The 24,564-nt window shown below is 40.0% G+C and overlaps 1 protein-coding gene across 2 annotated transcripts; it reads right to left on the reverse strand.

Moving 5' to 3' along the window:
• Positions 1–8,749: 8,749 nt before the first annotated feature.
• LOC131217073 (monogalactosyldiacylglycerol synthase, chloroplastic) lies at positions 8,750–24,350 on the reverse strand. Of its 2 annotated transcripts, XM_058211816.1 has the most exons (8): positions 23,559–24,349; positions 22,392–22,564; positions 17,457–17,618; positions 16,834–16,975; positions 16,409–16,633; positions 10,858–10,920; positions 10,701–10,775; positions 8,750–9,070 (listed from the first exon to the last, which is right to left on the reverse strand). In XM_058211816.1, the coding sequence occupies exons 1-8, from the start codon at positions 24,066–24,068 to the stop codon at positions 8,831–8,833; spliced, it is 1,590 nt and encodes a 529-aa protein (XP_058067799.1). In that variant the 5' UTR covers positions 24,069–24,349; the 3' UTR covers positions 8,750–8,830. The 2 variants fall into 2 exon arrangements, with proteins under 2 accessions (XP_058067799.1, XP_058067800.1); XM_058211817.1 differs by lacking the exon at positions 17,457–17,618 and having other exon boundaries at positions 23,559–24,350.
• Positions 24,351–24,564: the final 214 nt, after the last annotated feature.

A 24,564-nucleotide genomic window follows, 5' to 3' on the forward strand; every position in this document is an offset into this window, starting at 1 on the left:
AAATCGAACCGTTCGCTGGACAATCATTTAAACGGTGGAAACAGAAACTGATGTTCGCTCTGACCACCCTGAAAGTTTCATACATTTTATCTAAATCATTTACTATAGATCCAGCAAATCAAACTGAAGTAACAGATGAAAATAATTGTAAAAATTATATTCTAAACTCTTTATCCAACGAACTTTATGACGTGTATGCTTCTTACGTGTCTGCTAAAGACATATGGACTGCTTTGGAAAAGAAATACATATTAGAAAATACAGGCGCTAAGAAACATGCAATTGATAATTTCCTTCATTATGAAATGACAGACGATATACCTGTCACAAATCAGATTCACGATTTTCAAAGTCTAGTTCACGAACTATCGACAGAAGAAATTAAGTTGGATGAAGTGTTTCTTTCAGGAGCACTAATAGAAAAAGTACCGCCCTCCTGAAAAGAATATAAGAATAGAATGAAACATAAAAAGAACGGTGTTTCTTTGGAAACCACTATCGTACACATACGAATAGAGGAGGCCAATAGAATCAGAGACCAAAAAGAAAATAAAAATGAGATAGATTCAAAGGTGAATCTTGTGGAATCAAGTCGGGCAAATAATAAGAAAAAGGGCAACTGTCATAACTGTGGCAAACCTGGACATTATGCAAATGAATGCAGGCTTAAAAAGAAGAATGCAAATAATCAATTCAAGAAAAAAGGAAACTGTTACAACTGTGGAAAGCCTGGGCATCATGTCAAAACCTACAGGCTTAAGAAAAACAAAGATAAGCGGCAAACTAATCTTACAGAAACAGGCAATGAATCTGACATGATAGTAGTTGTGGTGTCAGAAGTCTTCCTTGTAAACAACTTGGAGTGGGTGCTAGACACTGGTGCAACTAGGCACATGTGCAAGGATCGTAGCATGTTTACCTCCTACCAAGTATCAGGAGATGATGAACAGGTGTTCATGGGTAATGATAGAATGTCTCCAGTTGTAGGGAAAGGGAAAGTACTTCTGAAACTCACTTCTGGAAAGACTCTAATGCTGAATAATGTCTTACATGTGCCTGACATTAGAAGAAACTTGGTCTCTGGTTCACTCCTCAATAAGGCTGGTGTTAAGTTAGTATTTGATTCAGATAAGCTTGTAATGACTAAGAATGGAACTTTTGTTGGTAAGGGGTACTGTAGCGATGGTTTATTCATTATAAATGTATCCAATGATAATAATGAGAAGACATTCAGTTCTGTTTATATCGTTGAACCTTTTTATCTACGGCACAGTAGATTAGGTCATGTGAATATAACATCTTTAAAGAAAATGAAAAGATTAGGTTTATTACCTAATATATCTAATGAAGAATTTGACAAATGTGAAACATGTATCGAATCAAAATTCATTAGAAAACCCTTTAAGCAAATAGAAAGATTATCTGTTCTATTAGAGTTAATACACAGTAACTTAGGTGATTTTAGAAATCATATGTCTAGAGGTGGAAAAAGATATTACATAACTTTTGTAGATGATTACTCTAGGTTCACTAAAGTCTATTTATTAAGAAACAAAGATAAAGTTTTACATGTTTTTTTCTAAATACAAACTTGAAGTTGAAAATCAGTTAAATATAAAAATTAAAAGACTTAGAACAGATAGAGGAGGTGAATATGAATCTTCTCAATTTAGAGAATTATGTGAAAAGAATGGAATAGTTCATGAAACTACAGCTCCTTATACACCAGAACAAAATGGAATAGCAGAACGTAAGAATAGAACTTTAAAAGAGATGATGAATGCTATGTTAAATAGTTCAGGCTTACCCTCAAATATGTGGGGAGAAGCAATTCTATCTGCTTGATATATTCTAAATAGGATTCCTTCTAAATCTTCTGAACAAACACCATATGAACTTTGGAAGAATCATGTTCCTAGTTACAAATATATTAAAGTGTGGGGGTGTCTTGCTAAAGTAGGATTACCTGAAACTAAGAAAAGAAAGTTAGGTCCTAAAACGACTGACTGTGTTTTTATAGGTTACGCACAAAACAGTGCGGCCTATAGATTTTTAGTTTTAAAAACTAAGGATAATATTCTAAATCCTAATACAATTATAGAAGCTAGGGATGCAGAATTCTTTGAGAACGTATTTCCTATGAAATCTAAATCTATAGGAATAGAGGAAGTCAATGAATCAGATGTTGCGTCTACTAGTAAAAATGCTTACGAGAAAGCAGTAGAAGAAATACAACCAAGAAAAAGTACTAGGATTAGAAGAGAAACTAACTTAGGAGATGGTTTTTTCACTTTCTTAGTAGAAGATGATCCTACAACCTATATAGAAGCAATTAACTCTCCAGATGCAACCTTTTGGAAGGAAATAATAAATGATGAGTTAAAATCTATTATATCTAATAACACTTGAAAAATTATAGACCTACCACCTAGAAATAAACCAATAGGTTGTAAATGGGTGTTTAGAAAGAAACTAAAACCAGATGAGACTATTGATAAGTTTAAGGCTAGGTTGGTAGCGAAATGCTTTAAACAAAAAGAAGGAATAGATTACTTTGATACATACTCTCCTGTAACTAGAATTACAACAATCAGGGTCTTAATAGTGAAAGCAAAGAGTAAAATATATAATGGAAAGAGAAGGCATATTAGACTCAGACACAATATAGTGAAACATATGTTGCGTGATGGAGTCATATCTATTGACTTTGTGAGGTCAGAAAAGAATCTAGCAGATCCTCTGACCAAAGGACTATCTAAAACGTTAGTCAATGATACATCGAAGGGAATGGAGCTAAGCCTAATATATGAGCTGCCAGTGTGGGCAACCCAACCTATACAAGTGGAGATCCCATGAGATAGGTTCAATGGGTAAACAACAAGACACGAGGTAAACGATTGCACTGAGTTGTATGAGCCCCTTCTATGGTGTACAGTGCGAGCAGCAACGCAGAAGGATGAATTGTTAGAACTCTTAATGAATCAATAGCCATATATTTGGTGGTGTATACAGTTGCTGCATACACTTGATGGAATTCACCTATATGGGTGTGGAGGTGGAGGCCGCTTCTTATGAGAATCTAGGCGAATTCTCTAGAGCACTCATGAAATCCAGGTAATGGTGTATGGCCGAAACGCACCGAACCGCAGAATCACTTGCAGATGAAGAGTTGTGTGAGTAGCATGTACTTGCGATCTACATTAAAAGGATTCAGGTTCAAGACTATAGTGTCACCTGATTCCTGTAGACCTGTCTTGCTTACTCTAATATTGGTTCAAGTCTATGGTGACACCAGCACAATTGCACAACTATTACGCTTTAATCCGAAAGAGTTTTATTTTAAAACATGTGGGGGATTGTTGTATTTTGTTTTAAAATAGTATTAAATTTGAATTTTCAAATTTTCGGTGATTTTCCTCCATTTTTGAAAAGTTGTAGTACTTTTGAGTTGTGGATTTTGTCCCACATCGGATTTGACGTTGTAAACTATCTTGTATATAAGATAGTCTTTTTGCCTAGGGCTTGAGCCCCTTTCAGGGGGCATGTGAATTTGGTCCTGTGGGGGGCTATGCCAATAGCTCTAATCTATGCTATTGACCACACGCGCGCGCGTGCGCCGAGCCGAGCCGAGCCGAACCGAGTCCGAGTCCGTGTCCGTGTGCGCGTGCGCGATGCGACGGGACAGGACGGGACAGGACGGGCTGGGCTGGGCGTGGGCGTGGGCGTGGGCGCGGGCGCGGGTGCGGGTGCGGTGTGTGTGTACTCGCGTGGGTGTGTGTATGGGTACTCGCAGGACTGTATATGTGGGAGTGTACTCGCATTTGCGCTTTTTCGTTTTAAACCAGAGAGATATGTCCCTTCCGGTTGGTCACCCCTGTTGGGTTTAAACCCAACGGACCTAACCTTTTGTAAAGGGTGCGTATGCACCACTTCGGAGTCTATATAAAGACTACCGATTCCAGTTTTAACATACAAAATTATTATCTCTCTTACAAAACTCTCTCTGATACAATTTTAAGAATTTTACTGAGTTCATCGCTGAGTCAACTCAGCACTTTCGGATTAAACTGCAAGTGGTTCGAGCCCGTGTACAGTGAGTGCACCGCTGGGACCGGGTCATAGTCGTTGTATCCTGGAGGTCGATTGCTCTGGAAACCTGTTGCACTTGGGACACTGTCCAAGGGGAGCAAATTCGATTTCAAGCCGAGTGACTCAGTCACGCCTCGACTCAATTCAATAAGTTCTTCTTTCTCAAAATTTTATTTTCCTTTTTTGGTTCTCGATTTTTAATAGTCTATTTAATTCAACCAAATATTCTAACACACTTTGGGCCCACAATTCCGCGGGTTTAATTTCAATTACTTGTATACCACACATGCAATATCCGAGTGCCTGCGTATCATTCATTACAGTCTGCCAGAGAATCAAAGATTTTCCCTTTCCGGAGTTTAGGAAGCGGATTGGTTTGTGTACCACACACCAGCTATATAGCTGCTGTAGGTACGTGTCGTGCGAGGACGAGCACAGACGCTCCTCGAGCTCCGAGTTATATGAACGGTTCAAAGGAGATCAAAGTTACATAGTCTCCAAAGTGATGTATTTATTATATCTTCATTGTTCATCTATTTTTAGAGATCATTTTAGAGCATTATCCAAAAAATGAATTATATCAAAAGTCACCTGAACGACACCAGAAATAGTAGCAGAGATAATGATTTTCACCATTAAAAAACTCGTAGGGCCACCATAACGTTTATTTTTCACCAATCTGCTCATAAGGACACAAAGATCTGAGTTAAGAGGAAAAACAAATTTCATATTAATCCAAAACTTCAGTGACCCCAAAAAAGGTTTCAATGGTAGGCAATCCCCTGCTGCTTTTTGCAGTGTGGTCCACTTGATAGTTAGATCTGTCTTTTTTTCATCTCAAGACTTAAGACGAGCTGGAAAAATGGATGGCCAGTTTGGATATAACACATACCTCGTGATCAGACCCACAACTTGCTGACGTCAATACAGCAGCTTAAGAGCTGGTGTGAGGTACACTAGTCAATCCGCTTCAAAGGTTGCGGTTGCCTGATTGGTGTGATTATTTAACAGTCGGATATTCATAACAGTCATGTCATCTGGACGGTTGTGATCACCGATGGTGGCCCGAATATACAGCTGACGATAACTTTGGAGTTTTGAGGATCATCTGGACCGTTAATTGGGGGTTACCGAGGATATGGGGCCATGTGGCAAACATAATGGCAATCAAACAAACGTATTTTCCCAATGGCACTGGTTTTTATTGTGTGCCCTATTTGCAATTGGGCCTATCGTACGTCCGGTATATACCGGACGCGGATTGCGTCTTACCCGCCCGTCTCCAACTGGGATCGGGCAGGAGCTTTGAGTGGCCACCGTGATGTATGAGGCTTATCCACACCGTCCATCCATTTTTCTATATCATTTTAGATTATGAACCCAAAAATGAGGCAGATCCAATGGTCAAGTGGACCACACCATAGGAAGCAGAGGTGATAATGATTCTCACCGTTGAAACTTTTCTAGGGCCCCCCCTGATGTTTATCTTCCATCCAACTTATTCATAAAGTTACATAGACCTGGACGAAGAGAAAACACTAATATCAGCTCCATCCAAAACTTCTGTGGCCCTTAATAAGTTTTCAACGGTAAGAGTTTAATCCCCATTGTGTAGACCACTCGAGCCTTGGATCTGCCTTATTTTTGGGTTCTAAAATAATAAATAAAAAATGAATGGACGGTGTGGATTAGCCCCATACATCAGGGTGACCACTCAAAGCTCCTGCCCGTTCCCAACTAGAGACGAGCGGCTCAGGACGCAATCCGCGTCCGAGAAGCGCGTGTATATGATAGGAGGCCTGTTAGCACGTGTACGAGATCCTGATCATTCATCAGAGGGGGCCTGTTGTGAATGGGACATGCCTTAAAATCTGCTGATCGAACAATTCTAACCGTTCGGTCAGAGACTTTTGTAGTGATTGTGGATTCCCGATCAAACAATCGGAACCAACCATTATACGGTTAGGATCATCCCAAAGGTACCGACATGGAGAAAAACACGATCAACAACGGCTCATTTTTGGGTAGCCATTTTTCTTGGGACAGATTTTTTATATTAGAAAATGGATATTTTGAGGGAGCGTTTGGATGCTCAATTTAACTGAATCACAATCCATTCAGTTCAATATGGAGAAAACGACCCAGTGATGGTGGCGCCATTTTAATTCACGATTATTTACGGAGTATAAGGGTTGGGGTTGCCAATGGGCTAGGCTGGGCTGGTCCACTTCGGTCTGGGCTTGATCTGAAATACTAGATCCAAGGGCCTGGCCTAGTGGTAGACTCCTAAGTAGAGGTGGGCACGAGACGACTCGATCGGGCTAACTCGACTCGTCCGACTCATTCAAATCAAATTCGACCCGAACCGAATGGGTGAGTCGGTCCGAACCAAGTAAGCTTCGCCCAATCCGAACTCAAACTGAGTTGAGTTGAGTTCAAGTTACCCAGTAACTCACCCCAACTCGACCTGAAACTTGATCCGGTTAAACTCGACTCGATCTAAAACCCGACTCTCTAACCCTACCCTGACCCGATCCTAACCTCTCTCTCTCTCCCTCCCTCATCCTCCTCTTCCAAGCCTAGCAACCACCCACCACCATCACCCTCCCTCCCTCTTCCAAGCCCGGCAACCACCCACCACCATCACTCTCCTCCTCCTCCTCCTCTCTCTCCTCTCCACTTCCTCCCTCCCTCATCTCTAAATCCGACCCGGTACTTCTGACCGGATCAGACTCAGTCCAAATCGGTCCAGACCAAACCAAACTCGGATCGAGTCAAGCATGCTAGACTCAATATCGAGTCAGATCAAGTTTGGGTCAGGCCTATTTCAAAACCGGATCAAGTCCGACTCGACTCAATGCCCGGCTCTACTCCTAAGGGTGGCAAAAGATCTGTTGGACCGGCAGCTCAACTCGAATTTAGACTTGCCCCATGGGCTGAAAATGGGCCCAGCACGTGTTGCCGACCAATTTCTAGATGGGGCTTGGGCTTATGTTATTTTAACCGGACAGTGCCTACCCCGGCCTAGCCTATGTGTATGCTTTTATTCTACATATGGTCCGCTAATAACCCAATTAAAAAATCAAATCAATCTTTTAAAAAATAAAAATCCAACAAAATCCAAATTGGGCATTCGCAGTCTAATTTCAATTGATGGTCTTACAAGTGCATAATTCTTAGCACATATGTATCAACGGCTACGATTTCTTAGTTGTTAGAGACAGAAGTAAAGAATGTGATCGACCGGGTCCCATAAAATCTTCTTTTCAGGGAATGGGCCAGACCCAACTTATCAAGAGCTATTGTCAATGACCTCGATGCTACCACTCGTGCGGTATATGGCATCTGACCCGTCCATCACAATCAGTGACCCTGCATGTGGCATCCAACGGCCCCACTGGATGGACTGTATGCTCAACAAACAACAGTGGACCCCACACCCAACCAGTCGAGTGTAGGACATTCTCACAGGATGGTTTGATTACTCTGGTAATTAAGATTGTCTGGCTAGCAGATTAAAGGCATTTGAAATCTCGTGTGCTTGTGGTAGACTCACAAGAGTTTCAACACAGAGGTCACGGTTCCAGTACCCATTGTGGTGTGTGATGCTTGTGGTAGCCTCACAAGAGTTGCAACACAGAGGTCATGGTTCCAGTACCCATTGTGGTGTGTGGGCGTGAGTGTGTGAATAATAATAATAATAATAATAATATGATATCAGTGTGAAATTTTCATAAGTAAAAGAATATTGAAATAATATTTTATATTGTTATCTTTGTATATATTTGTTTTTTTTTTCAATTAAAAATACTTGTGTATTGCTAAATGACATTAATATTTTGTTTTAGGCTTAAATAAAAAAAATATATATATATATATATATATATATATATATGTATTTTTTAATATTTTTTTCCCGTGATTTTTCTTTCATACATAATAAGTATTAATTTATAATATTGGTCACAACCGATAAACGGCGAGTATCATCCATGCTCCCACCTCGACTGTGTTTCCGTTTTCATGCCAATATTTAAATCCATGCTCCCACTGTTTCCATTTTCATGTACCCCAAAATGACAGGCATCAAGGAGATCCATCATGTCCGTTAAAATGCTCCTCCCTGACTTGGGATTTGGGCATGACATTGTCATCTAGCCATCCCACCGTAACATGGCATGAACTAGGTTCGGGTCAGGTCCAGCTCCATGGTTCGGTAGTGGACAGACTCTGTTTCAACACTGAGATAATGGGATCAAATACCTATGTGGTGTGGGTATGAGTGTGTTAAACAACGCAAAAAAAAGCAAGCTTCAGGCCTATTGAGGGTGAAATGTAGCTTGAGAATCCCAAAATCTCACCTAAATTCAAACCATCCATTCAACACCGGTCTCCAACTAAATGGTCAGGATCCACCCATTGGTATGATCTCTGGGCTAAGATCCATCCACAATCAAGCCCATGATTTGGGGGTCCCTGATTGGCACATATGTATACTGCATATAGTGGAGATCTTGTAGTGCCCTTAGTGACGGCCTATGGCCAGATCTCAACTTCTCCTGTGCTGCTGTGAATGTCTGATGTAACTTCCTTGGATTCATGTCTGAAATTACTGAAATGGGTTGTATTCGTTATTTCAATGGAAGAAAGACGGGGACAGAAAAAAATAACCGTACCTCAAAATGCCTATTGCTCGGAACATTTAAGCAAAAGCTCGGCCCGTAGTTGGTGAGCCATGGGTTTAAGTTGTACAAGAATATTGGGGTAAAAGAACGCTTCTTTGTCTCACCAGTTCATGAAGATCATGAACGATTTTAAAAACTGCATCCGGTCGGGCATGCTTCAGTGCATTCTGAGACATGACTTTGAGCTCATCGGATTTCGGACCAAACCATTGAGCGACGATGTTTGCTATCTCTTTCGGAGACTTTGAGAACTTCCCGCATCCATTTTCCACCACGTAGGGGACATTACCAACTTCCTGTAACAGACGTAAATCACAATAATGAGAACATGTCATCGGATGAACGCTGTGATGGCTGCAGTGGTGAGGATGGGATTTTGAAATTTCACTCTTCCAGCAGCATGTGTGCAAGATCTGTGCAATTCTAAAGGTGGGTCCCGCTGCAAGGCCCGAAAATCAGGCTGATCTGGCAGCAGGTGGGCCAGAAGTATACAATGAGTGCACTGTTGTTTCTTTGGCCAACCTCTCTGAACCACACTTTTTTATACATGTGGCCTGGGTGATGACTAGAGCTTGATTTTGGACCGTGGGACATAATATCGCAGGCCACTAGATGAGCAACCATGGTGTGCCGTAAAGGCCGTTACATGCCGCCGTTACACATTACGAGGTCATAAAGGTCATAACGGCCGTTATGAAAAAAAATGACCTATAAAGGCCATTACGGCATCCGTAACGCCCCCCTAAAAGGCCGTAATGGGTCCATTGTGGAGCCAATACAGGTTTTCGGGTTTTTCTTTCAATTTTAAAAAATAATAATAAAAGAGAGAGAGAGAGAGAGAGAGAGAGAGAGAGAGAGACCATAATGGTTGTTATGCCCCTGTAACGGCTGTTACACCCCATATCATAAAGGTAATGGTAGTGGCCGTTATGACCACCGTTACCATTACGGAAATACCTTGTGAGCGACCTTACACTCACACATAGCGTGACATTAGCATGTATGGGTGATTTTAATAAAAAAGGAATCATCCTGTAGCATTGACACTACCATAACTTGGTGTCAAGTAGGATGGGGCCCACCGTGTTGCATGCATAACAACCCCAGCCATCAGGTGCACCCTCAAAAGTTTGACCTAGAGCCCAAAAAATCAGTCCAATCCAAAAATCAGGTGGGCCGCCCCACATGGAACAGTCAGGAGGTGACACCCACCCATTAAAATCTTCTAGAATGTCTGTAGGGCCCACGGTGGTTTGTACATGCCATCCAACCCATACATCAGACGCTCCCCACTAGGATGGACCTCCCAAAACTTGGGTAGGCCACATCACATGGATATAGAGGTTTTAGGCACAATTTCACATTCTTCCCTATGGCGTGGCCCACCTGAGTTCTAGATTGGCATGATTTTTGGTGCATACAGGGTTCATACATCATGGTGGGGCCCAAACAGCTCAAAGCCTGCCTACACTTTGGGATCATTCTCATATAAATCTATTGTTTTTTACTCAAACAGCAGGTGATGCATCAGACATGAACAGTGTCTCAAGGCATTGACTCCATAGAAGTGGGCCCGTAGTTCGGTGATCCAGACCATTGATCTGATGGGCCCCACTGCAGCTGGGGGTGCCCCAGCAGTCTGTCAGATTGAAAGATCCCAGCATTCCAGGTGCAACATTTCAACCAAGACAGATCTTGAGTGTTTAAACCTAGCTCTCTTATTTTTTTCTTTTTTTTCTTTTTTATATTATTTTAACACACGCACACAAACCACCACACACGCACGCCGTAGTGGAATTTCACCACCAATGGGTACTCGAACCCTCAACCAGGTGTTGAAACTCCTGAGAGTCTACCACCGGAGTTTAAACCTAGCTCTTAACTAAACATAACTGACAAAAATACAACTGCAGAAACCAATCATACCTGCCCGGCAATGTAGTCATTAAGAATTATAGGAAGGCCCCGGATCATGGCTTCTGCAATAGTCCCAGGCCCCGCCTGCAAATGTCAATTCACCTTGCATGATAAACTATACATGCTGACGCACTAAAAGTTATCAACACCTTCATGAGAAACTTACCTTTGTTATAATGCAATCACATGCACCCATGCATTCTTCCATTTTAGTAACGAATCCCTTCACCTGAAAATTCAAAGTACGAATTCTTCCATAAGGAGATTGAAAGTTCCAAGTACATTGATGTGAAAAGGAGCTCCACAATAAATCTAAACTGAAGAGGACAGTAAATGTTGTGTCGAAAATATGTGCTAAGGTGCATGGAGTATAGCATGTGAGTAGTGTTGGTGAGAATCTAATGGTGGGGCCCCGTGATTTTGCGGCACCAACCACTCACGCATGACCATTCATGTTTATGCCCAGCAACTACCCCTCATGACCATAGATTGACACCTCAGACTCGGTCAAAATCAGTTCAATTAGAGGTGCAACTCGGGTGGATCGGGTTGGGTTGAGGGTCAACCTGACCCTAATCTGACCTTAAGAGGACCCAACCCGCAAACTGACCTGACCCGAATTACAACCCGAGGTTTTCAATGAACCCAAGCTGAATTCCTCCATACTCAACCGTAAATTGACCAGACACCTAACCCAAATACATATGATTATTCTGAATCCGACCTAACCCGACTCGAATTCACTCAACCCATACCCAACCTGATTTAAATCTAGTTGGAGTTTGCCAACCCTAATACAAACCAAGGACCCTAACAACCCAACCCAACCCAAATTCGGGTTGGGTCAGTCAGGTTTGGGTTGACCTAAATCCAAGTTGCAGCCCTACATTCGATTCGACACCCCAAGTACGACTTTGGTGAGCCACTACTCCTTGGACCCAAACGAGTGGGAATGGGTTGCCAAGTCTGAAGACCATTCTCATGATGCATGTTTGCTTGTTCTTTCAAGCTTGTGTGTAATAATTTGGCTAGGGGAAAAATTACCAGGTGGACCTGAGCTAGCATGTGAGTGGTGTTAGTATGAGCCTTTGCCATTGACGGTCCCCAGAGCCCCAATAAAAGAGGAAGTTGATCTCTAATGGGAAGACAACCGTATAACTTTTTCCAATCTACCATTTAAAAGATGACACCAAATTAGTGGGAGGAATCCTAAAATGATGACGAATCTAAATAAAAAAGAAGGGAAAATATTGTTTGGAAAACTAAGTTTGATATAGAAGTAATACCATGCATTTACTAGATGCAAAGCTTGCTAATACTTATGCAAGTATTGAACACAACCAGTGTTGTTAATTACGACCGCATATTCGCATATGTGAATTACCATATGCATATCACATATGCCATGATGGCATATGCAATCGCATATCACATATGCTAAATGTGAGAGGATATGTGATCGCATATCTGCCAACTATTGGCACATTATACACACACACACACAAATTTGAACTGGTAAGTAGTGTAACTAAGTTGTAACTTGTACCTTGTAAGTCGTATTAGTGTTATAGTGTATAAATAATAGACATTAAGATGTAACTTCGAATTTGTATTTGTACGGTAAATAGCTCATTGATTGTTTTGTTACTTAACCATATTGTTGAATGTTGAATTTGATGTACTTCATTCATTTTTCTCACAAGTCACAAACTAATTTTATATATGTAAAATTACTATATTAGTTATCTATTAACTTAGGGAAGTTTCCCCAAAGTTCTTATATTTTTCTACATCATCTTTTTCAATTTTTCCCCTTATTTTTTGTTTAAAAATAAAATAAAATTAATAATATATATATATATATATATATATATATATATATATATATATGCAACCGCATATGCGATTGTGTGATCGCACATGCGTACAGGCATATGCAATCGCACAGAACCCCATATGCGTTTTGACAACATTGAACATAACCTAGATTAAGAAGTTCAATAATCCTATTATACAAATTCCAACTAATATATCCTTCTTGTCTCCTTTCAAAAAAAAAATCCAACTAATGGAAGTTCTAGAAAATTCCAAAGGCTACATTTGGATGCACCAGTTACTTAAACTGCAATTATTATTATTATTTGAAAGAAGACAATTTATTAATAAAAGCGGAAAGCTCAATAATAAAAGAACAATTACAACCCAGCTAGGAACGACCAATCATTTGAACTGCAACAATTAGTCTGATAAAATAGTATTAACCAAATTGCAATTTCCTTCCATAGCAATTACAGTGAGAATCCGCACAATGAATGTGTATGTTACTGCAATTTGAGTTCTACTATCTCATTATGAAACTAGGGAACATCAATAATTTTTGTCAATTCCTCTTGATTAGTATTAACATAAGCGATTACGCCATTGCATATGCCATTTTGGACCACTGGACCGCATATGCCATGGTGGCAAATGTGGTTATTGTGCCATTGGGGCTTATGTGGTTGCACAAATAAGTATGTGACCGCATGGTTATGCAATTATGCCATTGAATGCAGTATGCAATGGCATAACCTCTTCTTTTTTTTTACACACACTCACGCACTCACACCCCCACACGCTCTCGCGCACTCGCATCACAAGGGATGCTCGAACCCGTGACCTCGTGTTGAAACTCCAGAGAGTCTACCACTGAGGTACGGCAACAGGTGCCAATGGCATAACCTCCCAACAATTAGATTTCTGACAATTGGGACTTCTTTTTCTTCATTTCACTTTTTGCACATAAATAGGCACTCCCACATCCCTACTTTCCCCACTTTTTTACTCTGCTACTCTCTCTCTCTCTCTCTCTCTCTCTCTCTCTCTCTCTCTCTCTTCTTTATTAAAATGACATCAATAAAATATATATGTTTTACACATTTTTTAGTACAAGCATTCATTTTAGTTGTTAGTTGACTTGTTATCGTCTAATAGTCTTGTTATCATCTAATAGTCTAACAAAACTATATAAAAAATAAATAAATAATAAAATAAAAACAATTCCCTACACTTGTAGTATTTTTACATAATTTTTCATTTTCTATTTTTTCCCAAAAAAAAATGTTTGGAGGGCTGTGCGATCTCATATGCGATTATGCCATCATATAAGCACACAGCTCCCTCGGATCGCACGGGACCTCTTATGCCATTTGACAACATTGCTCTTGATTAAACCAAGCATTCGCAATTCAATTTACTTGTGCATCCAAACAGAGCCTAAAAGATTTTTTTTGCAGATGTACACATACACAGTCACGTTGAGAGGTTCCTTCAATCCCTATGCAACTTGTACAAAATGAGAACTAAAGATATCCAGAGTATTTTTTGGTAACAAGTAAAAGTAAGAGCACATGCCATTTTTAATACATCTAAAGCTATCTGATGGAGCCAAAGTGAGCCCACTCATGAATATTGCGGGGTGTAACAAGTCGAAGAGGAAGTACCTAAAAAATGGCAGTTGAACAGACCCCAGAATCCAGATGATGATATCATAATGAGTCACTGATTCAAGACATGCCCAATCACCAAAATAGGAAGCCAACAAAATTAAAAAGAGCAGGCCCTCAAACCTGTGCACAGCCTGATCGTCAGATTTGATCACTTTCTGGGCCCCATATTTACGACCAAGTCTCCATAAATAAGGTTTACATCATTTGGTGGGCCCTACATGTGATCACGGACACCTGTTTTTAGACTTAATCCGAACCATAGGCATAAAGTTCATAACAGTAAGTAATGTGTCCCTTCCTTATTTTATTGCTTTATTTAATTGGGCAGCTAGTGGTTAGATTATCTCCTTCTATTACCAACTCTAGCAATTTTAGCAACAATCCTAATTCACCTTGGATCCTTGCTTCGATTGAATTCGCCTACATAGAGGCCATGGGTATGGAAGACAAGAAACTCAATTAAAAGAGACTCTTATAGAATTTTAGAGGTGAGACTCCTTAAGTTTATGCTTTTTTTGTGGTGAGGCACAAAATCTAGTTTAGGCTTGCTTTGGGTGAGACACAAAATCTATCCCCTCAGCAACCAAGCATTCAAAACCATTCAAATCTTAGCAGTCCCCTCCAAAAACCTTCGAGTTTGAGTTTACATAGGAGTTGATTTTCTATTTAAAGAAGACTTAGGCTGTGTTTGAAAGTTACTATTTGGATTGAGTAGAATAGCCATTGTGCTCCATTGGCTCTTTGTGGTTTTGAGCCAGTTTGATGGGCTTTCGCCATTCCACTCAATGGGGAATGGGGTTTCTGCACTTCCAAACAAACTCAATTTCAAACATGAAGATAACACTGGTTAAATCGAGCATAAGGGAAATTTGAGCCCTATTCCAAGCAAAGCCCATTTCCTTTTCTTTTTCTTTTTTTCTTTTTTTATTCTAGGCATCTATTGAGAAAACATCAAAGATGAAAAGTATTCCCAAGAATGTGTGTGTGTGTGTGTGTGTTCCAAAGACACTCTCAGCTTAACCCCTCCTTCAACACATCAATGATACAATTTGCATCTCTTCATGCATATGTTTGGACTAGAGACAAGAACAAGGATCTCATTAGAAACAAACTCGGTTCCCAATCCTAGGAATTTGCCGAAGCAGCCCATGAGAGAGAGAGAGAGAGAGAGAGAGAGTATTCGCGAGACAGTCTCTCAGCTTACCTCCTCCTCCAACACATCAATGATACCATTTGTATCTCTTCATATGTTTGGACTAGAGGCAAAAACACGGATCTCATTGGAAACAAACTCCCAGAATCACAGATAGAAAGTATTTCCGAGACAGAATCTCTCAGCTTACCCCCTCTTCATGCATATGTTTGGACTGGACACAAGAAAATGGATCTCATCAGAAACAAACTCAGTTTCCAATCCTAGGAATTCTCAGCTTACCCACTCCTTCAACACATCAATAATACCATTTGCATCTCTTCATAAATATGTTTGGACTAGAGACAAGAAGATGGACACATTAGAAACAAACTCAGTTCCCAATACTAAGAATTTGCTGAAGCAGCCCATGAAATGAAATTTTCAGAATCACTTTCAAGAATAAGCGGGCCTGAAAAGTTCTTTAGGAAAATTCTCAACTATTACCTAAGATCCTCGCTTCAGCTTCACAAGTGTCCCCTGAAACGAAGTGCCTAAGGACATATGCGTGATCCCCATATCATCTCCACAATGTCTCCAATGAACTACAAGGATGGGCTTTTGCATCTATCAAAGATTCAAAGGTTCAGTACTGGGGACAAAGTCTAGTTATTGAGTTTGTTTGTAACTAGAGGATTCAGAGGACCAAAGTCGGGGAAAACTAGCTAGTATAGGATTGTTTCCACTTCCAACTAGGGAAGCTTGATTACGATTCTGAAAGAGAGAGCTTGGGTTTCTTCGGACCATATGTACTTGGGTTATGGATGGGAAATTTTTGTCCTTTATGCTATTTGCATAGACTTCTGAATATTGAACAACTGGGAAAATCATCAGTTATTGCAACAATTTTGCTTGAAGTTCCATATATTCTTCTTTGATTACTGATTACGATTTCCCCATATCACTATCTAGTGGAAACTCTCTCTCTCAACACCATATGATGGAAAATATCATAGATTCATTAATAAGTATAGAAATGTCAAACCAAACTGAATCAGCAAATATCTTGGGCCCAAATACAAGGGTAGCTCATGTACCTGAACCGGAATCTTCCAGTTGATGGACGATAATCTACTGGCAAGTTTCTTATTCCGACCGCAAATTACAAGGATTTGACCAATCGGCTCCCCCAGATTCTCATCATATAATAAATTTCCAAGAGCCCGAGCAGTAGCCTCAATGGGGCCCATGCCTTCCCCTCCTCCCATCAGTAAAACCGCAGGTAGATCCTCATCCATTCCCAACTCCCTCCTTAATTCATCCTATTTACAGAAGATGAAAATATTCTTATTCGCATTAATGCCAAGAAATTTAATCAAGAAAAGTGGCATTAATAACCATACAATAGAGGACATAAACATAGAAAATGATAGATGACAAAAGCATCAAAGCTATATATTTAAAATAATTTTAAGAAAAAAAAAAAAAAACAAAACAACAATATGGTATCCAAGTAACTAACCTTTGGCCGAACAGGTTTAACAAAAGAAGGCCGCACCGGAAGACCATAGACCTTTATTTGGGAAGGCTGCAGTCCAGCTTTGGCTGCCCTTTTTGCCACCTCGGCTGTAGGGCAATAGCATCTTGTTACAAGCTTATGAAACCTGAACAGTGAACGCAAAAGCAGGAAAGATGTTTACTACTCTAAAACAGTGCAAGCTAAAAGAAGAAGAAGAAGAAGAAGAAAAGGAATAGGTCCATCTGAGAGGATGACTCTCTCTCTCTCTCTCTCTCTCTCTCTCTCTCTCTCTCTCTCTCTCACAGAAGCCGTTGATCTGATGACCCTCATCATGTCATGGACTATGCCCAGTCCCTATCAGATGATCATATCCATCCAATGAAAATGGATGATCACAACCCATGGTCACTGTTTAGTGTGAGCCCAATGGGGCAAATTTAGGATCATCGGGAATCTTTGGGTATGTCCATCTACAATTGGCCTCACCATACAAACAATTTTGGATCATGAAACGGTGAGCCCACGTATATAGTTTGTTCAATAGAGCACAGGCTCAAATGAACATTGTATATTTAACTGCTAATAAAACTAATGCCATTGACTGAAAGAACATTATTCTATTCTACCATGTAGGATGGCAAGTGCTTAGATCGGTGACAACTGTGGTAAATACAATCTTCTTTAGAAGACCTCTTGCCCTCAAGATACGAAGCGGGACATGTTGCATCAGAGGATGTACACTGATAATAATGTCTGGCTGGTACTTCATCAGTCCTTTAGCGACCTCCCTGCAAAAATGATACCAAAAGATAAAATGGAAACATTACATTAAAGCAGCAATTTTATTTTATTTTATTTTTTGCATAAAACTAGCTTTTGAATGCCTCCAACGATTCCTGTTTTTACAGCCATTTAGAATTCATGAATATTACAAGTCCAAGAACAATGTGAAAGATCATCTTAAGGGTGTATGAGCCTTTACAAGTTGTGGAGAGAAGGATGGGCTATAATCTTCCCATCTACGGTGGTCAAGCAGAAGACCAGAGTTTTAAATAGTTACTCTATGTAGCATGTAGCTTATGCTACATAGTGTAGCTTAGCCTTAACACTATGTGGCTCATGAAAATAGCTTATGTTGCGTGTAGCCTACGCTACATGAAAATTTTGTATATGTTACACACTGCATAGCTCACATTACAAGTTATTTTTCACTACAACATTATATTTTTCTATTTTTCATCAAATTAGTTAATCTTTTCAATGCTTTTAGCGAAAAAACATGAATAACAGTATTAACTCAGTTTCGTTGCTCTTTTTTTACCTTTATATTTAATAATTACCCATTCCTATTAACTTTAGTTGCATTTGGTTGCACCAAAGATTATGAAATTCTGTTAAATTTCATTATTAATCAGTCTAATTTGGTAAATATCATGAAATTGTTTCAACCAAGCACAAACTTGATTAAAAATCTAAAAGTAGCGGGTAGCTTACGCTACACTCTATGTACCTTACGCCTGACGCTTCAAAGGGGTGAACGCTATGCTACAGACTATCTGCTATATGCATTCACACAAAAATGAAAGTACTGGACATGGAGACAATGTGAATAGAATACCCATTTTGAAGTATTTGGGTATCATGGCATCGACTAGATTCCTTGTTGAAGATGATCCTGCAGGCAAATCAGTTTTACAGAACTTGAACCACTGTTCCTCTTGCATTAGCACAATCCATAGATAGCACCAGTCAAGGGGTAGTTATAGAGCAATGTATATCGCCTGCCAAAGAACAATGTGAAGCTAATTTCCATGGCTCCTACTCCAAAGAGGATACCTAGCTTAGAACTTTCTCAAGTCTCCTTCAATTGCTGAGGCCCCCAAGAAAGAGTTAGTAAACATTCTTGAGCCATTCTGAAGAGCTAAGAGATCCACCTCAATTGACTTGACCATGCTTCCCTGCTTGGAGTATGACAAAGCAATGTCACCTTTATAGTTTCTAATGAAACCTCCTATCCTTGAAAGGTCCAGGCTTCCAATCGGGCAGCCACCAAGGTTAAGCTTTCAGAAACCCCCTAGAGGGCTTAAGTGTTCTTGATGTTCTTGTTCTTGACACTACAACTAAAATCCACTTTCCAAACGTGACAAAAATCACCCTAACAGCCCCTTCGGAATCAGATATAGCAAAAGCCCAATCAAGAACTGTACTAATGATTATTCTTTTAACAATTTCTAAGGAAAAAATCTTGTTGTCAAAGACTGCTATTTCCATCATTCCATAGTACCCACCGTAGGAGATTGTGTGGGTATGTGTTTTGTAATGGGTGCTCCTACAGAGTACCATTCCATATATTTGTTTAAGGTTTCTTTATTATAAAGAATTTATGCATGGAGACTAGGAAGTGATTGCACTCTCAAATCGTCTTTTCCTCTCCCTCATCTCTCTTACCATGAATTTCATCCCCCATATTATTGGGTACAACACCATTCCCCAAATAATTTTGCCTCTAGCTATGAAAGGTCCATCCAGCAACCTTCAAATAGATTGCCCATGGAAACATTGAGAAACCTAAAAATTCCAAAGATATTGTAAAAATCATTACACACCTCTTGCAAAATACAACGGAGGAACAAGTGATCTATTGTTCCTCCTAACACATGAAGCACTCACTTGGGAAGGTGAAGTTTCTTCACTTGTCAATTTTCAAAAATTTACCCACCATCATGGTGTGCCGAACGGCCGTTACGTAAAGGTAACAGTGGCAACCATTACACATTACGGGGTTGTAATGGCCGTAATAGCCATTATGGAAAAAATGACCCGTAATTGGCATTATGCCCCCTATAAAGGTTGTAACCGCCCCGTAACAGTTCATTACAGGGCAAATACAGGTTTTGCAGGGTTTTTTTCAATTTTAAAAAATAAAAATAAAAATAAAAAAGACTGTAAAGGCCGTTGCGGAGGGCGTAATAGTCATTATAGCCCATATCATAAAAGTAATAGTGGTGGCCATCACGGCCACTGTTACTGTTACGGAATACCTTGCTCACCACGGCCATCCAAACAAAAGCCTCCACTCTCAGTGGAATGTGATTCCCAACATGCTAGCACATGGAGGACACTCATCGGAACCATTAGCCATGGAACCAAAGACACCCTTAAAAAAACCACCATCGGAGGTGCTCTTCCAAATCTTTCAATCCTTCTCAATCAAACCAATGTAAACCTCCTTCATGATTCCCACCAGCTCTTTGAAGTGCATGTATCTCCTTATTTGCCAGATTTCAACAAAGCAAAACATTCCACACTGAGGATCCCCCCAAGTATTTACCAGCGTTTTGAATAGCTTAAACTACAAAGGGTGGCTTAGCCTTCTGGCTGTGTAGCTTATGAAAGTAGCTTAAGTTACATGTAGCCTACGCTACACACTATGTAGCTTACACTCCAAGTTATTTTTCATTGAACATTATAATTAATAATTGTTTCAATGATTTGTTGCATTTTCTATTTTCAATGGAAATTAGTTAATATTTTCGATGATTTTAGTAAAAGAGAATAAGTAAAAACATTAAATAAGTTTTGTTGCTACTTCTTTATCTTTATACTTAATCTTTGCTCAAATTTTCCTATTATTTTAGGATGTGTCTCAGTTGCTCCAAATGTCATTAAAACTTATTTGAAAATCTAGAAATAACATATAACTTACACTACACATGTAGCTTACACATCACGCTTTGAGGGGTGAACACTATGCTACATGCTATTCACTTCTTAAAGCACTGGCATTCATAAAGGTCCTTCACTAATCACCATAGCCCCTTTATTCACAGATAAGGAACACAGAGAAAGAAAAGAAATAGCAACGGATTCCTCGTCGGTCTAGATGGGCCACCCAAAAGTGCACTTATATTGCCTTTTCAACCAAAAACTGAAGGCCCGCTCTCATGCTTTTAGGAAAAAATTGTGCTTTGCTTTCAAGGGTACAACAGAAGATAGCCTCATGAGATGTGTTATAAATATGGGTTTCCTCCGGAAAAGAGGTTGCGTTTTGGATGCACAAACTAATTGAACTGCAATAGTGTTACAAATACGGGTTTCTGCAGGAAAAGAGGCTGCGTTTTGGATACACAAACTAATTGAACTGCAATAATTTGTTCAATAAAGTGGAAAAGATCAAATTGTAGTTACTAACCTACTATAGCGTTCATATTAATTAACTAGGCTCCCAATTGCAATTATCATTATTTTGAAAGATAACTTCACTTTATTATGAGAAAATGGGCAAAGATGAGAATCAATGCCCTAAAATAAAGAAAAACAAAAGATTCAAAGGAAGAGCCAGGGTCCACTCAGTTACATCCAAATTTTCCTTCCTAAATACCCCATCTGGCCTGCAGGCACAATTTTGAAAGCATTATGATTTGTCTCGGCCCAAATAGACCAAAGACTAGAAGGGAGAGAAAACCTCCAAAGATTGTCCTATCGGATCCAAAACGAACCCCATGCCAAGTGCCAACATAAGAGAAAATCATCAATCGAGAATGGCATCACCCAAGGGATCCATAGCTTGAAAAATCCTTCCCAAATTCTCTTCATGAGAGGGCAATGCATGAAGAGGTGATCCACCAATTCAGCATCCCAAAGACACAAAATGCAACTATTATTTATAAACAAAATGTCTCTTCCAATTTTTTATTTTTTATTTTTGAAAGATGTCTCTCTTACAAAGATTGACACACACCTGCAGACCTTGCTTTTGCCCACCAACCAGGCAAAAGCGATCATCCTCAGCGGAACTTTCTAGGACCTAATGAATTCTGTCAGAGCACTTCCATTCAAGGTTGAGATGGCTGGATGGCTTCGTAAAGCAATCGAACCAAAAACTTTCTTGACTTCTCCGGGTTCCAAACCCAACGGCAATTATGTTACTTCAATTCAAGAGCTACTTCCCATGAGTCATGCATTCAAATGTAGCAAGAGTTTCTTACGCAAGAGTTTCTTACTTAGGTATCACTCTTAAATGCTTATCTCATCAGAAAGTAATGTCAGGTAAGAGTGCATCTTTAGTGCAATGACCTTGAAGTTTGCAGATTTCCTGAACAGTTGGCAATGATATCATCTAAACCACAGACTAATCCAATTAATAGCAATTCAATACAACTAGGGGCCAGTTCGAGTGTACCTAAAAATGCGGAGGCAGTGGACACCCACCAGACAGAATGAGAATGGTGACAATAACAGTTCCAATCTATTGCTGTTCTATTCTCATTTTTGGGTGCATTTTGCAGACAAAGTGCCAAGTGCATCCTACCATCTGTGTTTCGTGGGATGCTCCAAACAGCTCCACTTGGACAAAATGTCTGTGAGCCGATGTGAATCTGGTTCCATCCTCATTTTGGGCTACACCAAAATAGGTCCTAAACAAAAACACCATAGTTCACTTAATAAGAACACCCATCAATACAGATGGATCCAGTGATAGTGACAAGAGAACACCCAAGAATCCTTTCAGGAACTAATATCAACACCAACAGATGTAACTGAAAGAATTATAGCCTCACCGGGCTATAAATGTTGAAGTCGCAGCGAAATGGGGTTGATGCACCAATCGTGGAGCAGTTCCATAATACGTCATCTTCCACAGAGGCCCATGTTTCACCAAGAAGTTATAGCTCCGTGGCAATTGGTTAAACGGCCAAGGCGTGTGATCTGACCACAAATCTGTCACAAACACCTGCGCCAAATAGCAGCCAACAACTGTCACAAAATACCAACACGCAAAAACATCCACATCCACTTCATAATTGAATCGCACATGCATATTGACACATCAAACTGAATAATAACTGCCACATAGAACTGCATAATATAATGATGAATCAAACTGAAAAATAACACCATCTCCTAGTAGGGGTGCAGCTCAGGCAGGTTGGGTCAGGTTGAGGGTCAACCTGAGCCCAACCCGACCTCAAGAGAACCTAACTCACAACCCAACCCAACCTAAATTCAAACCCAACCCGAATTCCTTTGTACTTGACCCAACCCAGCCCGACCCAACCCAACCCAAATACATGTAATTATTCCCAACTCAATATAACCCGACCCAAATTTGCTCAACCTGAACCCAACCCAATTTCAAATCAGATTGGTGTTTTCCAACCCAAACTGACCTGAGGACCTTGACACCCCGACCCGACCCAACCTGAATACAGGTTGGATCAATCGTGTTCAGGTTGACCCAAATCCAAGTTGCAGCCCTACCTCCTAGTTTAAACTGAATAAGGCAGAGATGCATCGGATAGAGTATTACACCCAGATTACAGAATCTGTACAATACAGGGATTTGCCACACTGGAAAAATAACACCTCCTAATTGAAATTGAATGACATAGTAATGAGTCAAATAGAAAAAGCATCTTATCTGAAACAGAATAACATAGGTGTTGAATCGAACTGAAAAATTACACCACTTCCAGATTTATACCAGACAATCTACTAATGCAACAAACTCAAAAAGCAAAAATCACTCCCTAATCTATACTGAATAATGTAGTGATGCATCAAAATCAATGGCATGGCTACGAATCAAACTGAAAAACAACACCCACCCCAAAACTGAAACTGAACAATACAGCTATTTGGATAACTGAAAAATGAAACCTATACCAAATCAAAACTGAATACTACAGAGAGATCGAATGAATTACACAGTGACGTATCAAACAGACCTGATAGTCATCGCCGAATTCTTGATTGAAAGCCGCTTTTATAGCTTCTGCGGAAGCTCTGTGGCCGCCCCCAGTATCACTCATCAAGATAAGAACTTTCTTCGGACTCTCCGGCCCCACGCTATTTATATGCACCCCATTGTCCTCCAAAACACCCGGCTCGTATTCCACCGCCTGATTCTCCCCTGACTGGGACCCAACCGACGCAAACCCAATTGGTATCTTCTCACTGTGGAATCTAACAAACCTATTGAATTCATTCCAAAACCTTTGAATCCTAGAAGCACTTCTACTCAGCCCAAGTGAAGCAACAACCTTAGGCTGCTTCTTTTGGAAAACCACAGACTCGAAGCGGCCGAAATACGATGAATTCAAGTGAATTGGAGAAGACCCATTTGAGGAAATATGCCATAGACCTCTAGAATCAAAATCAAAGCATCCCAACCTAGAGAGAAGATCAAAAGGGGTTTTGGGTTCTTGGGCAACAGCTGAAGGGTGCATTGTTTTCATCTGTGGGTGTGGAAAATCTTAATAAAGGATTGTCATTTTCAAGGAATAAGACATGGGTTCTTCTCATAGAGAGATGAGAAAGAGGATTAGAAGGAAAAACAAGGAAGTGAATGCAGTAAAGAGAAGAAGAATTCAGCAAAAAAGAAAAGAAAGAGAATAAATAAATAAAAACTGATGAAAAAGGAGAAAAACGAGTAGCAGAGATTTGGGTTTAAGGAGAGGAAAGCATGGCATAGCCGTTCCGCACAAAAAAAAACAACAGCCACAGATATCAGATTTTAGAGAGAGAGAGAGAGAGAGAGAGAGAGAGAGAGAGATTCCAAGGAATTTATATCCGATTCGCGTTGGAAGTGTAAACGTAGAAACACAACGCCAAAATCTCAAAAGATAAAATTATCTAAGTTGTAATCCAATCAAATAATCTCGACCGTCCATTAGTTGCAATCCAGACCTGATGTTCGACAAATAAGAAGGATCTCACAGATCAGATGATCCT

The sequence above is a fragment of the Magnolia sinica genome, chromosome 10 (assembly GCF_029962835.1).
Source record: "Magnolia sinica isolate HGM2019 chromosome 10, MsV1, whole genome shotgun sequence".
Lineage (NCBI taxonomy): Eukaryota > Viridiplantae > Streptophyta > Magnoliopsida > Magnoliales > Magnoliaceae > Magnolia > Magnolia sinica.